The 17,733-nt window shown below is 41.2% G+C and overlaps 1 protein-coding gene across 1 annotated transcript in view; it reads left to right on the forward strand.

Moving 5' to 3' along the window:
• Positions 1–656: 656 nt before the first annotated feature.
• Positions 657–17,733, forward strand: part of GPRIN2 (G protein regulated inducer of neurite outgrowth 2) — a gene marked incomplete at its 3' end in the record, with an annotated part of 30,399 nt that continues 13,322 nt past the window's right edge. Inside the window, exon 1 of the mRNA XM_082001885.1 lies at positions 657–703. Coding sequence (XP_081858011.1) covers positions 687–703 — 17 coding nt within the window. The 5' untranslated portion in view covers positions 657–686. The remainder of the gene's footprint in view (positions 704–17,733) is intronic.

The following is a 17,733-nucleotide window of genomic DNA, read 5'->3' on the forward strand; positions in this document are numbered from 1 at the left end:
ATCTGCTGTAATGTTGCTCTTAAACCCTCTGAAAAATAGAAAGAGGAGTTGGAAATGGATTATAGTCTCTTAAGGAATTGATTTAAAAAGTCAGAACACTCAAGCTAAAGAAGATTCCATCACAAAAGTTTTCTAAAAATGTGCTAATGTAAAAACGGTGTTGTAGCATTGCTCATGAGACACCAACTTAAGTAATACATGTGCACATGTGCATCATTTATCATATGATATTCTTACAATTTCCACTAGAGTGGGTGAAATTGAAATCTATGTATTTTTTAAGTTGGATCTCTCTGAAATATTTGCTGCACCTTTTATACTGTTTTGTTTACAATCAAGTTGACTGCATGTAATTACTTAATGCTGTCTGTAGGAACACCTCATGACAGAGGATAGAGAAATAACTTGAAGATATAGCTGTAGAATCACAAGCATCAGTAAATCCTTCTAATGATAAGTAATTCTAGCATTATTCAGTTGACAGTTTCCTTCTAAAGTCTATTCTTTCAATGAGAGGGTTTTTTTAATTTTATCTTGCTTTGTTTAATTTTAATCCCACTTGGCAGCGCAATGATCTTTAAATCCAGCATTTTAAGTGAAATGTATTCAAGTTCTTCTGCCTCTTTACATGGACTTCCTTGTATTTTTGAATTTTGACTTTCACGTTGGTGGTACCTTCAGCTAGAATGGCATCTAGAAAGAGGTAGATCCCCCCCCCCCCAATGAAAATGTGATGAATTTTGAGGCTGGTGAATCAGTCGAGGACATACTAGATCAGGATCTGCAGGGGCTTTGATGGGCACCCTAACTACAGCAAATAGGCTACATAGAGAAGTATAAACGTGAGTGGCAGAAATACTGAGTACGTAGAATTTCTATAGTGCCTTTCATTCCCAGGCTCCTGACTTCTGCACCAGCGTTAATTACTTACAAGTCAATTACAAGTCAACCATTACAAAAGCTTTTTGAAATAATAGGTACTGTTATCCTTATTTTATAGATTGTTTAGTAACTGGAGTTCCTCCAGATTCACACTTGTGTAACTGAGATAAGAATTTCTCCCGCAATGTACTGTTGGCCTTGGACTGACTTCTAGTTCTTAGCTTTAGCAGGCTACGGATAACTGACTGTTTCAGAAAAGAAAATGTGAAAGAAAGATCTATTCTGTCACAAAATATCCTTTGGATTCATTCTGGGAGCCATTTGTTAGTTTTCTTTCAAAAGAAAATATGGGAATGGGAGAGTAAGTGGATCCAAAAGGGAATGAGTCTGCCAGAATTGTTTTCTCTCAGCTTTGTTGACAAGTAGTTGCCTTTAAGCACTCTCAGTGTCAGGCTACGGTCCAAAACAGCTCTCCCAGTAAAATTACGGATATGAAATGGGAGTAGAGACAGGGCCAACATGGACAATAGGAAAAATCTTCACAAGCTGACATGTTTGGTGCTTCTAGAAAGGACCTAGGGAGAAAGACAGGGAAAAAAAAAAAAGAAACGGAATGGGGGGAGGGGAGAAGATAGCATTTAACCTAGTTTAAGGGGTTTGGATTCCTACTTTGGTATTTCGTATTAGCCCAGTAAAACCCCTGACTCCGCAGCTAACCTTGATATTCTTCAGGGAGAGGCAGGCGGAATGCTTTCTGCACCTGCACAAAGCTTCCACCTGAGCATATCTGTTTCATCAGTTTCCTTCTGGCACAGAACTGGTCAATGCAGCCTTGGGCACATGAAAAACTGCTACAGCTTACCCAGAACATGCTGTGCAAGACAGACTTTTTCCACGCTTTGATACTCATGTTTTGCTAGGTATTTGAAGTCCCTGACAGACACGAACACACAATGCGTTTGCTTTCTCTTTAGGGCCTTCTTACAGATCTTTTCAGCAGTGTTGATATGAAACTCTATGTAGGTAAAGTCTGCATATAGCACTTCTACAGAACTCTGAAGGTTTCTCTTTTTTTTCCCCTACCTTTTCCTTTTGCTTCTAGTATGCTTTCACTGTTGGTGTCGCTTAATAATAAAATTTACTTAAGCTATAGCACCACCTCCTGTCCAAAGTTGAGCTTTGCTGTGAATCAATAGAACAAAAAGTTCTGTTAAAGGTGACTTTTTTTCTGTATGAAACAGAATGCAGAAAATGTGAACTTTTATTCCTTTCATTTGACTTTTTCTCTTCCTATGTTTTACAAGGAATTTCAGAGATACCAAGTCTGCTTTTACTGGAACATGTTCTCATGGTTGTGGGTGTTTTTTTGCTGGTGTAAATTGCATTGTTAGCAGCTGTTGCTGTTTTAAGAAAAAAACAGTACAAAATGTTCCTTTAAAACGACTTCTTAATAAGCTGTGGAGATTTTTGCAGAGGAAATTACTTGCTAAGCTCTGGTTTCGATACCTTTAAAGCTTTCTGGGAGCAATATCTGACTTTTTGTTCTGGTTTATTTACCACCTAGCCTTGGTATTAGTAATCTAAACTTTGTAACTTTGACAAGGTTTTGCAATCCTTGCAAGATTACTTATGTACACATGCAAAATGAACTGTTCACACAGCTGTAGCGATGAACAACAAATGTGGCTCTAAGGCAAGATTTGTTTTAATTTTAGGCAAAATTTCCTAACTCTCCCTCTGGAACAGGTAATGGATTTGGGCCAGATATAATGCAAATAAGGTATGAGAACTCTAAGGCAAACGGGGAGGGATTGCTGAGCAGGCAGATGATTCTGTAGACAGGAACACATCTTGACATTTGGGTGAAGTGCAGGAAAGCACAAAATCATATATATGGCGTAGCAATTATACCACATGTAATATAGCCCTAATTGGTGCAGCCTTATAGGATGCAAACTTTTAATTGAGAGCAAAATTTGATGTTTGTTTTTGGGAGCATAGATAACTGGAATGAGATACTGAAAGCTGAAGATCTATTTGCTTTAAGTTACGGTTGCTTCTGCAGACACGTGCACCAAAATCCACTCCATGTATAGCAACAACAGATTTACAGATATCATCCCACATGTTTCTGTGTTTAAAAAAATAGGAAAAAAAGGTTCCCAAAAGCCTAGGAAAGACTGTAGTGAGATCTTCAGGGCTGAGAATGTGAGGAAAAAAAATTTAAAAGCCCTGAGTGTAGGGATAAAAGAATAAACTTTTCATATAACAAGGTCGTTACTTCATCTGCCTAAGTGATGCCTTTCTCTTGGCAAAGCAGCCAGGAGACTGCAGGGTGGGTACCCACTAGGAGACCATCCTAATATGTAAAGGGACTTGGTAGAAGAAGGCACTGTGCTTTTGCAACAAATAAGAAGATACCTGATCCATTTACAGAATATTTTTCTAGCACTGATAGCATCTAGTATGCATCAAAAGTACATAATGACCTCTCCTAAATACACCTAATACAATGGGATTTGGCTCCAAATACATTTAATTCCAAGCGATACCGATTGGCTTTGGTCTGTATGTGAATCCTCGATACAAAGGGTTAGAAGTTAAATCAGGTATAGTGTAGATAACAAGTGTCACATGGGCAACATTGCAGCAGCTATGTGAACTATTCAGTTGGCAGGAAAAAAACCCCAAACCAAACCAACCCACAACCCCAAAAAAACGAAAAGGGTTCATCTTAACTCAAATCCTTTCACAAATTTAGATTAGAGCCTAGCCAGGAAGGGCCAAAATAAGCTGATGTAGGCATCCTTCATGTAGTAATCACTAGAACTATGACTGCTGCAGCGAGAATGGTGCACGCTGTTCCTGTTGTTAGCTATTCACTTAAAATATATTTGAAAATGTGCTAGGAAATGCAAGAAATACAAGAAGGATGAAAGTAAATCTTTCAAGCTAAGAAGAATCAATGTAATTCCCACAGATGATATTGTTTTGCTTTACTCAGAAAGGTAATGACTGAATGCTAAACAGCAATATTTTTTTCCCCAGGAGCTAAGTAAACAATTTCTGTCCCTTTCCCTGCCTTGGTCTCAAATGGTACGGAAATGCTAACCTGAAGGACACCTGCCTACCATTAGCCAACTTGTTATATAACTTTGGTTGTATGTGTGAAGTACACCAGTTTTTAGGAGTCAGTTAATACCTTTTTTCCCCTACCAACGTAATTTTTCCTCAAAGAGAATGAACAAGATATCTGATAATCTATTTGTTTATTTGGCAACCAGGGGTTGAAAGATGGGAGAGAGTTAAAAAAGGAGATTTTCGTTAGATTCCTGAGATCTATGAGTCAGTATGTCCGTGAGCAAAGGTTACATAAACTAGTAGATTAGAACAAGATTTAGTTGCATAAACGCTGTTACTGCATTTCAAGCTGTCACAGAGTCAACCCTGCAGATTATTGCAGGCGGAGTTAGCCTTACAGTCCATCTCACTGGACTGCCTCTGGCACTGAATACACTTGAAAGAGCATTATTCCCTTGCTGTGGGGCTGCTTTGAAATCTGCGTGTACTACTTTATAGGTCTTGTTTGTGCAAGCCTTATTTAACATACAGTGCTGTTGCTCTCAGCTTGTGTCTAATTTGGAATGTCACCCTGGTATATTGGTTGCTTAATAATCTTGTCTCTGTTTCATTTAACCAAGGGTCATGCCTCTTATGAGGGTGATCCAATATAGGAAGCCACAGGGGCTAGATCCAAATCCTCTTTGAATTCCCCTAAGTTTCTTGAAGCCTCTGTCCCCTGTCTCTTTTCCTTCCATCATACTCTCTCCCCAGCATATCCTGGGTGAGCCTCTCGCCTCATCTGAGAGAAGTGAGGGAGACCAGTATAGGAAGGCGGCTGCTGCTGCATGGGGCAGAAATGGGGATGGGTATGCTGCCCAAGCATATTGTCCAGGAAAGGGGAGGCTGGATAAGGAGAGTTGAGTGGGCTGGAGTCAATCCACAGGCCGTGGGGCCAACAGACAACTACATTATGACAACTGTGGTCTAAATTGTTCAGGAATATTCCAGGTCATATGCAAAAACAAAGCCTTTCTTGGAGCTGCAGAGCTGTGCTTTTTCAAAGTGCATCAGGGTCAGAAATTATGCTCCTAGGCTGCAGTGCTTTCCTCTTGTACAGTGTTTTCCTTGGTGCTTTCCCCAGCTTCTTGCTGATGCTGTTTCCTCATTTTACATCTGGGAATTGAGGCATCAAATTTCAGGTCTTTATTTAGATGCTTGACTCCCATTAAGTAGAGCTAACTGTCTCTACAGGAGGCTTTGTTCGTAGCACTCAGCCTGGGGTACCGGCTAAGATCTAGAAAAGACTCCAATACTTTTGTTTCTATTTGTCGTCCAAAGACCAGATCAGGTTTTTTGAATCGCACCATTTGCAAAAGTAAACTAAAGAGGTTTAGTATGTACTTGAATGTGTTTTTGGAAAGAGTTCAGTTCTAAATTTGCAAGAGTGTCTTGGTGGACAAGCCATGTAGGACAGAATTATTGGTGACTTCTCAAAGTATAATGTTTTGTGGTGTTTTTTTTCTGGGAGCCCTGCCAGCTTACGTGGTGCTGGCTTGCCTCCTTTCCAATTGAGAGTAATGGAACAGATGGCAGGCTATCAGTGGAATGCAGAGTGAAGCTAAACATGTGATTCTCAAAAAGGCCAAAGACCTTTTTGCATGAAAAGCAGCTTAAAGCTACCCCAAAAATGGCTTGGAAGGGTGTGTGTGGGGGGGTGTGTGTGCAATTATTTATTGCTCTTTGCTACTGGATATTAAGCAACTATATAGAACAGGGAAGACATTCTGGTGGTTGTGCATGGGAGGAAATGAGATCTGGGAAAAGGAGAAGTGAGAGCAGAGTGCCCATGTGATAGCCCCTTGATTAAAGATGAGATTTAACATTTTGCATCATGAATTCTTTGGTTTATAACAAAACATGCTTAGAAGAGGGATCTTGTTTGCATTATCCATAATGAGCTGCTGTTTTATTTGTTTGATAACCAAACAAAAAATAGTGCTCTGTAGAGATTTGCTAAGTCTTTGAAATAAGAGATTGCTTATATCGGCAGGCTGCCTTGCAAACTGCCAAGGCAAAATGAAGGCAAAAGAACTGGTCTGCTTTGAGAAAGCTGCTCTTAAATCCAAGATGAAAAAGGAGATGACACGGCTCAAAAACACCTGTTTTCACAGTACTAAAAAGCCTGACAGCTTTCAAAAAGATTAATACCACAAAGAAGAGTACTACACCTATGTTGCTCTATGAAAAAAGTCATGTTGGTAGTGTTGCAGCATTATTCCCAAGAAAGATGAATGTAGATGACCTGGCAGATTTTATACTGACTTTATGAAACCAATAGATGGAATAAATGCACACAAATCATCTTCATTTTCACAGAAAAATAAAATTGCAGAATAGAGGCTTATTGATAGACCATAGTTGCTACAATTGGGCTGTCTAACCAGCAGTTACCTTCTCCCAGGCAGAAGCGGCAGAAGTTGTCATGCTGCTCACTAGATAAAAACACTCTAAATGTCTGAGAGCTATTCCTTTCTAAAAAGAGATGTACAGCCCTGCCCCAAACTGGCATAACCTTAATTAGATGTATAAAAATGTTTTTTTTCTATTGATCTATCTATCTTCAATATATAATAGTGGAGGCCTTAAAGAGTAAGGCTGTTACTGCTTTTTAACAGTGACTTTTTATTAGGCTATCATATGCACCGTAGTGCAACTCTGGCAGTAAGGATCTCTAGGGGAAGGGTTCAGTCTCGTTTTTTGTAACACAGAATGCTCATTGGATTAAATCAATAAACCACCCTTGAAATAGAGATTGGACCCCAGTCTCCTGTCCCCATATTGATTAATTGCTAGAAAAGATTGCCATGTTCATTTTCACCTTTTCCCTAATTCTCAGTGGATCTTCCAGTTGTTAATGCCAAGTGTTGCCTTATGCAGGTTAAAAGTATTCATGCACACTAGCCCAAGCAGATTGTTCTACAGCAGTCAAGGCCAGTCCAAGTTGGTGTGGTTTTACACACCCACACACACACCCCCACACACACCCACACACCCCATGTATTCACACTCTGCCTTGGCACTAGTGCTCATCTAACGCTGCAGTGTAAGGTTTTCACTGTGGAGTCTGATGAGCGGCAGGAGAAAGGGAAGGAATGCAGAAATAACACAGACTGGTTTACGCTTTGGGTAATAGAGGTAAGTCATGGTTCTGAGGATTATTTGGACATAGATACCTAAACACTACTTTCTGGGTCTAGTTCTTAGTACTGGGCAGTCTGAGGATTTGAGAAGAGCTCTTTTCTTAAGTAACTCTTGTACATGAGAAGATGGTCTAGAGTTGCAGATATTTTTAATAAGTTAAGCATTTATACATAAATGTAATTGTTTTCTTAAGTAGAACATTAGTATGTGATCAGACGGATTCCATCTGTAAATTATCTTTGAATTACAGCTGTTGCATGTTTATCTAAAATTTTAATTTGAAGTTTTTGTGATATTGCCTATCTGACAGAATTGCTTTGTAAAATTCTATGTTAGAAATAACTGTGCTTCTTAAGTCAAATGGAAGGTGATGGTCAGTTTTATGTTTCCAAACAGCCTCAGATGCATTTCACTTGCCTCAAGTGTGTGTGAAAACACTTGCTATTCTAGCCCCTGTGCTGGACTGAATGGAATTATTTTTGGTATCTGAGCATAAGCAAAAACTGAAAACCTGGCACTGCATACAGAATGCGAATTTTGATAAGGGGCTAGCAGTATCTGGAGTGGAGAGCTTCTGACTGGTTATAGGCACAGTAAAAGTAAAGTTTGGCTATGGTACATTAGTTATTATCTTGAAGGCTCTCTCAGACTTTGCTAATGTGCTGTTACTCTTCAGAAACGCTCAAAAATACTTGGAGATATCCAAGACTTGATCCAAATTGACTGTGACAGATGACGTTCAGGCAAATGAGCAGTGTTACTCATAAAACAGGATATTGTTCCTGGAGGGCTATGTTGTTGTTGTAGACTAGAACATGTTCCAGAAATGCATTAAGCTAAAATCTGCCTGGTTGCAGGTGCAGTTTCACTGGCTTAAGTGGCTTTGAATCAACAGACAGCAAATACCAGCCTTCCAGGGTTTGCGTACAGAGCCCCCAGACAGGGACATATGAACAAATTGCGAGCAGCGTTCTTGTGAGTCAGGTCAGAAAGGCGCTTCCAGCAGGACACTCTCCCACCAGGGGCACTTGAACCTGCCTCATCAGAGAGCAGCTCTGCCAGCAGCAGAGCTCGGGAGGTTCAAGGCTGATGGAGGGGTTCAGCAACCGCAGCCTGGGCAGGTCCAAATCACCCCACCTGGCATGAAAAAGTTACTACAAATGACAGCAGTCCAGGCAGTGCAAGAAAAGGCTGTTGGGTTATAAATGGGAAGGGGTGAGAGGAGGGCCTCAGTACAAGTTTTTAAGTTTCATACGGAGGAACCAAGAGATTGGGATGGTTTTCCTACCCCATACCCTCTTCTGAAGAGGAGTAGCTGGCCACAGTGTGGTTAGTGAATTTTGGGTTAGACAAAGGGCTTCTGGGACAGGACTAGGCTGCTTCTCTCTTGAATTTGGAAGCCCTGATTGCCTGGATGGAGGCTGGGGTGGTAAAAACTGGCCTGTGGATTTGACAGCTCTGCCTTGTTTCAGCAGGTGAGCAGAGCTGTCTGCCTTTCCTCACATGAGGTGACTCAAAGTCATGGGGCTGGTGGCTTGCTTCTGATCTTCCAGCACCCAAATCAGTAAATAGTAGTTTTGAAAGCTCTTTTCCACAGCTGGGCGTAGGACATTAATTTCATGAAATTAAACATATTCTCACATGTTTAAACCCTGGGTGGAGTTCTCTGGGCGACATGAATGGTAGTCAGGCTGAGCAACAGTGGCAGAACTGTTCAGCAAAAATCCTGTTGAAAAACAATGTTTCCCTTCTTCCCAAAAGAAATTCATCAACATTGTCTGTACTTAGCCTAATGTATCTGTCGACTATTGACTTCTCAGTTTCTTTTAACCATCAACTTTGTTAGAGAGGTACAGAATAAATTATCTAAATTTGAATTTGAGACATCTTTACACCTTTTCTCATTAAATGTAAAATGAAAAATCTGAATGCCAATCGCATTGTATGGATGCCCGGATGTGTAACCTGCTGAGGTAAAAGTTGGTCACCAGTATCTCTCAGTAGGCACATTTTGATGCTTTTAATGAAAATAGTCAACCTTGCTGGACATACCAAATCCAGGACGAGAGAGCCATGCAACTTCTTCCTGTAGAGAGTTTAAAGAAAAAGAGAAATGCAATGTTATACCTCCCATCATATACTTTATATGTTCTTGGGACATTATTTGGACAACTTGGGACAAGTTTGGAAGATGCATTTGGCTGGAACAGTCATACACTTGAGTTGTTCCACAGCCGGCCACTGGCACCCATGGAACAATGTGGAATAGCTACGAGTGCCGGGGTGTGTCTCATCATGTCAGCCAAAGGTCTTTGCTGGAATGAGAAAGGAAGCAAAATGCTGTAGAGTTGTCCTCTCCCTGCAGCACCGTTGCAGTCCTATACCACTGCGGGGAGAGTTGCCTGGGCATGGTCCTGGGCCAGGAATGCTGATAAGAATGCTCTGGAAAGGATGGGTTCAAGGAACTTCTGTTTCTGGCCTTGCAGGAAGGCTGCACAAGGTCAGCACAAACAGCTGACTTCAAGTGCCTGCTCTGCTTCATTGCTGCAATAAACATGGCAAATAAAATAAAGCAGCCGGAAAGCTGCTGCTGACCCGTGCAGGGCTGTTAACCCCTGAAATGCTTCCTGACCTGTAGCCCGGGGGAGTAATCGCTCAGTGAGCGCATGGGGGTGTGCGTCTTGGGAACAAAGCCTGGAAGCACATAGAAAATTATTGGTTTTGCAGCCCATTTTGAAGACTCGGGGAGCAATCTTGTGTTCCTAAAAGCACTGGGGAGGGGGGTCTTGGTCCTCCTCTCCCAGCTGAGCTAGGCGTGATGGGAGGGTACCAGTAAAGGCTTAGGAACAAAGTGAGAGTGTGCTGCAAGTGTTTTACAGGAAAGGTATTAACTCCTTCCTGAACAGAAAGAAAGAGGACTTGAAAGGGTTCCTTTCTGATGTTTTGGCATACTTCTTGCCCCATCAGAGATTCAACCAGCCTTCCTTGTGTGAAGCTTTAAATGGAGGAGAATAGGCCAGAAAGAAATAAAAGCAGCTCACAATGCGGAGACAAGGAACGGTGCTTGGGAAGGGACCACGTGTGGCAGCTGATAAAGGTGAGTGGAAGAGGAGATTCCTTACAGAAATGGGCCACCATGGATGGGGACAGGACTCCACTGGCCACATCTGTCCTTGACATTCCCCAATGCACCATGGGTCCTGCCTGGCAGCTTGGAGGGACGGGGATGCCTGTGCCCTCGAGGCAGGGTTTCCCTGCTGGGGGAGGGTGGCACAGGGGATGCTCAACAGCAGCACCCTCGGGTGAGCCCCTGTGCCAGGCCGGATGCGAGGGCACGGCACTGCCTTCAGGCTTGCGTGCAGCGAGGGCCAGACTGGCCGCAGCCTCCTGCAAGCTGGGCATCCCCCATGGGGCGCAGCAGCACAGTGGTGCAGGTGGCCATGCCACGTGTAGGTGGGCAGCCGCGAGCCCAGGAGCGCCCGCGCCAGGCGCCGGAGGGACGGCGGGGCTGGGAGCGTGGCTGCCAGGGCGCGGACCTTCTGGGAGGGAAGCCGAGGCCACAGCTGCTAGCACCCTGATGTGTGTGCTGATACGTACTTTTTTCAAGTCACTTTGGTTCAACTAAGACTTGTTTTGGTAAGCGGAAACGGGTTCTGGAAAATGCCTTGCAATAGAAAACTTGTTCTAAATTGCATCCTCTCCATGACAAGCTAGATAGCTATCTGTAGCATACTGCTTTTTCTATTCCTCCCTACTCAGCACAAAGAGTCTCACTCTTTTCATTACATGGGGACGTCCTTTTTCCCAGTCCATGCCTATGCAACTTGTGCATTCTGTGGGGTTTTTTTTTTCCAATTGTTCTGGATTACCAGAAGCAATGAGTGTTTCCTACCGGTGATTTCACATTTATACAAGCGTAGAAATTGAACGCATCCAGGGTGGCTTGGCTCGGGCACCGGTTCCTTTGTATACCTTTTATAATTTTCCTTTTTCCCTTATCATTTCTGTTCCTCCCCCTCTGCTCCTCCTCTTCCTGCCCCTCTTTGCCTCCCCTCCCTGTGCTTCCCTGGCGGCATTGCTGGCTCTGCACAGGCCCAGTTTCTCTAATCAGATGAAGCCGCAGGATTATCTCTCTCCCTCCCTCCTAGGCTCCATTTTATTTTCTCTCCAGCCAAGGAGGGAGGCAGGAAGGGGTGTCACGTCTAGGCAGAGGAAACCCCATCTCCCAGTCTCCTGCCTTTGATGCTCTCTAACAATCCCTCCTCCTTCCCCTTATCATATGCTCACCTTAGTGTTAACAGCACCAGGCGGATCAAGGAGCCCAGTTTCTAAAGGAAATATGAACTCTTTTGGCTTTTGTTCTCCTCAGATTTCTGAGCATCTGTTTTAAATACTCTCCAAGTAACTTGGACAGGGAAGCTGGATGTGCAGTCTCTGAGTAGGGGGAAGGTAAGGACCACGGGAATCATGCATTGCCCGTTCTCTCGTCTCCTGTAAGGACACTGAGTCCTCTCCATTTTGCCAGCAGGTCTTTGAGAGTAACAAAGCAGATGAGAGGAAGGGAGAGGAGCTGCACAGAGACAGACCCAGGCTTCTGTAAGTGCTGTGTTGGCAGCAGGGGGTTGATAGCTGGACTGAAAAGCCCAGAAAAATGTGTTTTCTTTTACTAAAATGATGGGAACTATGGCTCTGAGCTTTAATTGAATTTAATGTAGTTCTGCAGAAGGTGGTTTTTTTGTGCTGGTGTCTTTCACTTAGATGCATATGTATTTGGCTTTTAGCAAGTGTTTCTATAGTATACTTGTTCCTGTTTCTTTGGGAGAGAAAAACACCCATAATCCCATTCATCTTATTCCTCTGCACATCTGGAAGTTTATGAAAGTGCTTTTTGATCATCTTTTGTGTGTATGTTGGGTTTTTGATACTAACAAAAAGAGTAAATTGTATTGCTTTAAATTGTTCCTTTTAGTACTAATTTGCCAGAGAATGGTGTCTCTTGTTTTTTCCACTATGTGTACCACATGTCTTTTAAATTTCTAAGAAGTTAATATCCAACACTAGAGAGAAACTGAGGAATATTTCAGTGCCTTCTGCATATCAGCTTTGTTTTACACTCTTCTTTCCTAGATAAATGATCAATAACTATGTAGAGTGACCGATAAAATTTTCTCTTAAATTGATACACATCTTTATTTGGTTTGGCTTTTTGTTGTCACTAGAGTAAATGTGTTAAATTAGAAACTGTAGTAGAAGAGTGTTTTGTGCATATGCTGTAGTTTATAACCTCCTATGATTAAAAGTAAGAATTTGTGCAGATGCACTTCTGGATTTTAGGAGAAGAGGTTTAAAAGGGAGGGGGAGAGCAAGCAGTTACTTCTGTTTAGAGAACTCTAAGCATGAAAGGCGACTGGAAAGATAACTGCTGGATAAATATATCTTGTAAGATGTTGAGCTTGTGCATAAATAAGATGGACCATATAAAGAGCAAAATCTGTCTCTTTTCCGGTGAGTCATGCTTCAAAGTAATCATCTGATACAAAAATATAGGTGATTTCCTTGCAACAAAGATGTTGATTAAAGCTTGCAAATAGTTGTTCACATGTTTAAGGTTCAGCATATAGCTGAATGCTTGCAGGACCTAGGTTGCAGTAAGATCTGAGTTCAAAGATCTCTGCATGGAGTCTCTGTTTATGAGAACTAGGTTTGGGGAAGGAAGGGTGGATTAGATGAGTGCTTCATGTTTTCATGTCGTGCCTCAGCTACTCTGTAAAACACTCTTCTCTGATTGTAGGGTTTTGTTGATTTTTACCATCCAGACAGGTTATCATAGCTGTACTCTAGAGAGAGCTGCAGTTACAGTTTACTTTATCTGACAATTATCTAGGGCTGCATAAAATGGCAAAAGCAGTAAACTGCATATAGCCTTGTGATGTCTGAGCTGGTTTATAACACCGAATGTGATAATTTCCCATTAGATAACCATGCTGAATCCCCATTTTTCCTTCCATAGTAAACTATATATATTCAAAATACTTGAAAAATAGGAGTGCAGGAGGGAGGGTGGGACAGATGAAAATTGTTATTGATGATCACTCTAATTCTGAAGCTTAATTTTCTTTCTGTTAAGGGCAATGACAAAAGGGTAGATTGGAGATAGCTTTAAAACACTCCAGATGAGCAGAGGTAATTGCTGTACCAGTGAGATAATGTTACACCTATCTGCAGTCTTGTTAATTCTGTGCAGAATGGCAGCAAAATCCTCTTCCTTCTTCAGCAGGTCTTCTGGAGATTAAAGCAGCTGAATTCTCCATTCCTTTCCCCTGTAGTTAATGTTTTAAAATGAAGATGGGATGTATTTGACTGGTCCCTTTTATTTGGATATTGCAAGCTGTTACACAACTTGCAGGAGAATGCTGCCTAGGAAAGATGCTTTCAAAGGCTGAGGAAGCAGACAGAGCACTGTTAATGGTATTTGTTAATTTTCTGGGTTGTATAAGTATTTTTTTCAATTATTCAGAAAATATAAAAATCCTATTTTTGTTATCATATGCCATAGTTTTATTGTTGCAAGTGACCCTCAAGTCATTGGGCAATTCAGTTACTTCTGAAAAGGAACAGAAGTTACTATCTTTGGCAGACGTCTGTGACATTTTGTTGCTTGTACTGCCAAACCATTCTGGCCCAAGAACAGCAGCATAGCATGGATCATAGGCTGCAAATGATGTTATGCTTTACTTTCCTTGCCAGCCTTGCACTCTGAGGGTTTCTTGGGTGTTTTTTTTTTTTCATTTCCTGTGACCATGAGCAGCACCATACCGTAGGGTTTGTGGGCACTGGCCTTTTGGTTAATTCTTGCAGTTTCCCTGTACAGTAATAAGAGTTTAACTGGTATAAACTGTAAAGCTGTATGCATATACAGTATCATATGTGAAAACACTTCTTTTTGGGCTATCAAAAATCTGGAAGATCTGAATCATCCAAACTCTTCATAGTCTTTTTCCTTGGAGGAGATGGGGAGGGAGGGTGTTTCAGTGGTGAGAGAGGGAGACCTTTTCTGTAAAAGCAAGAAGGGGGAGAATGAAAATAAATGTTGGAGTACAGTGGTGAGGGATACAAGGAGAAGGCAGTGAACTGATAAATTCCAAATGAGCCATTCTCTGGTTAAGATCATCTGATGCATATTTGTTATGGATGCATTATAACTATTAAATTACTCTAAAGCTACACAGCTGATAGCTCATATGTCTGTTAAGAACTGTCCTTTAGGAGTATGCTCTGATTCCTTAGTGGATGGTGGGGAAGAAGGTAGTCTCTTTTTCCTTTACAAAAGCTGTTAAATTTCTTCAGAATAAAGTTCTACTCATAGAAATCATCTTTAGCAACAGGCATCTCAAAAAATCACTTAGAGGCTGCTTAGGTATATATTCTCCATTAGAACATGGGAATAGGGACAGGCTAACTAAGTGAAGTTGACATCAGCCAGATCTTTGCTAGCATGGTGTGGAGTGTGAGCATTAAGCACATGAGTTATGTCCAAGTGTCATTCTGCACTAAAAAAGCATCGTAAGGAAGATCACCTTTAAACTGGCCTGTTCTTCTGTGCATCTTCAAAGTAGTATGTCTTCCAGAATTATGGCTTAACTCTTGCACATTGTGGATTTAATACAGAGGGAAAGGAGCAAGAGTCTTTCTCCATCTGCAGAATATTTGCTAATTAAGCTTTAGCAAGGGCACACCTGGGTGTAAATGAAGGTTAATGGGATTGAGCAGTTAAGACCTTCATTTGACTTGCAGAGCTTTACTCTAGTCATCAGTGAGTAAGACTGACAGAACCCAGTTCATATGAGCTGTATGGAGAGATGTGACTTCCTTTTCAGCTCAAACTAAGCAAACCTGACATGGAAATTGGAGAGATGATGAATGCACAAAGCCGCTCTAGCCCTTCTAAACTGGAATATTTTTAGACTTTTAAACTTATTTTATTGCTTTCTGCGAAGAATCTGCTGGGTAGTTCAGTTTTTCTGAGCGGGGTGGATAAGTACATCTTGAAATGTTGTCAAGGAAAGAGATTCATCTTGGTTTTGCAGTTTTATTTGGTTCTGAAGTGGCCTCTAAACTGTGGCAGGGATGGAATGCTTTTGTTGATTTAGTAACAAGAAAGATGCTAACAGTTTGAGAAGAAACTTTTGGAGTTCATTGCCTCCTTCATATGTACCACCTTGCCTGTAGAATACAGGGATTGCTTTTGTGGTTCTTTTCAAAAGTCGTTCCCATTTTTCCTCATTTCAGTAAAAGGTACAGGTTCCACTAATCGGTTAAACAAATGGTTGAATATTGCAAAATGGTTGCACATTCTAATTTCTTTTGAGGCTCAGGATGAGAAGCTATATGAAAACTTCTCATTGGCAATGGCAGATAAAAGCACAAAATCATGAAAACAATTTAAAAAAAAGAAATTCAGTTTGGAAGGGACTTTGAGAACTCATCTATTCCAACCTCCTGCTCAAAGTAGAGACAGCTATGAGGTCAGCTCAGATTTCTCAGGGTTTTGTCCACTGAGGTCTTAAATATGTTCAAACCAATGTTTGAAAAGCAAAGAATTCCTGTAACAGACTTAATTCTTTATAATCAGTATCTTATTGCTAGCAGTTATCAGCAGATGTTTAAAGAGTTATCCTCTAGCTGTCCATGTCATACAGGTGGGATATTCCTCTACCCTGGTGATGACAGCAACCTGCATTGTCTTGCAGCTCCTGAGTTGTTCCAAATTTATACCTCAATACTTTGTGTTTCTGACATTATTAAATGCTAATAAGGAAGTAGAGACTTCTGCAGCTCATTTTGTGGTTGAGATTAACCAAGAGAAGAGGAAACTTGTCTGTTTACACAGAGCAGGGTGTAAACATAAGTTCTTGAGGAAGTTCTTCACATACTCAGATATGGCAAAACGTTTGCAAGCTTTAGTCGGCTGTTTTACTGTGTCTTGGTTTTTCTCTCCTTAAGGTATCTGGTGTTAAGCTTTGGATAGCATCTTGTGAGCATGGGCTCTCCTCCAGCCAAGCTCTAATGTTTTTCTTGTCTCTCAGAAAGAGACAAGAAAAGGAGCGTCTCTCCTGAGAGAGACGCTCCTTTTCATCTTTCAGATCTTTTCTGAAAACTGTAGATAACAGTTGCCCACATAGGTCTGATTAGACCACAGAGTAACTGGGACAGTTGCTTTTTTGAGAGAGGGACACTGCACTTGGACATAATAACTGTTATTTATCATGAAATACCAAGTTTGAAAAGGAAAATTATTCTTCCTAGTTCCTCCCATATTCTTGGCCTATATAGTTTCAAAGCTAGCTTAGACTACAGTAGGACAATGGGAACGTTTAGCAACACTATGAAACACGATCAGATGGACTTCTTTTAAGTCCTTTACTCACTTGACTATATGTGTGTAGCACCACTTATGCCTCTGGATAAGATTGCCAGTTCTTTTTCCAGCTTAAAGATTTATAAAAGACAGCTTGCAGTGTGTGTACCGAAGACTTAAATTTGTCACAGAATCTCTCTGCCAGAGAGATTTTCATTAAAAGTTCATCATACTAAACAAAGCTTCGAAGTGAATGCAGCACTGCAGGGCAACATGGTCTGCAGTTGATATCTCTGCTTATAAAGGTATAATGAATCTACTTGTAGTAAATCATTGCTACTTAATACACCATGCATATATAATACGCATCTTGTTAGCATTCATATGATATCATATGATATACAATGTATACATATGACACGTAATTTGAGAATTTCTGTTAATACTGGTTTTATGCGTTTGGAATCCTTAAGATTACTCATCCTCACCTGATGCTGGGAAGCTGGAGTGGGGGGTGCTTTAAACAGATGCTTCTGCAGCATGGATAGTATCTGAAGTATACTGGTAAAATGAGTTTTCTGCAAGTGCAACAAAAATTTCACGTAGAGATGCTCTATTTATTTCTTTCAAAGCAAATATTACAAAAGAAAGTCCAGAATACTTTCTTCTCAATGTCTTATATTTAACGTCTTTCATTCTGGGATTTCAGAGTGCTCTTCAGTCATGATTAATTCATTAAATACCTACATCAGGGGCTTCTGCATCTAATCTCTGAGTCACACATGAGTAAACTGAGTCACAAAGTGAATGACTTGCTCAAGGTCATACAGTATGTCGGTGAGCTAAGACAGAATTAGAAGGCAATTGTTTCTACTTTCTAATTACTAAGCAATTGTGTTTTTATAATCTAGAATTCAGTCTTCTCCCTACCACTGCTGAGAGCAACTTCTGGAGGTAAATCATAGAAGAGTTTGGGTTGGAAGGGACCTTTAAAGGTCACCTAGTCCAACCCCCCTGCAGTGAGCAGGGACATCTTCAACTAGATCAAGTTGCTCAGAGCCCCATCCGGCCTGACCTTTTGCTCAGAGCCCCATCCAGCCTGACCTTGAATGTTTCCAGGGATGTGGCATCTACCACTTCTCTGGGCAACCTGTGTCAGGGTTTCACCACCCTTGTTGTGAAAATTTCTTCCTTATAGCTAGTTGAAATCTGCCATTTTTTAGTTTAAA

Source organism: Phaethon aethereus, assembly GCF_964289735.1.
Source record: "Phaethon aethereus genome assembly, chromosome: 7".
In the NCBI taxonomy this organism is placed as follows: domain Eukaryota; kingdom Metazoa; phylum Chordata; class Aves; order Phaethontiformes; family Phaethontidae; genus Phaethon; species Phaethon aethereus.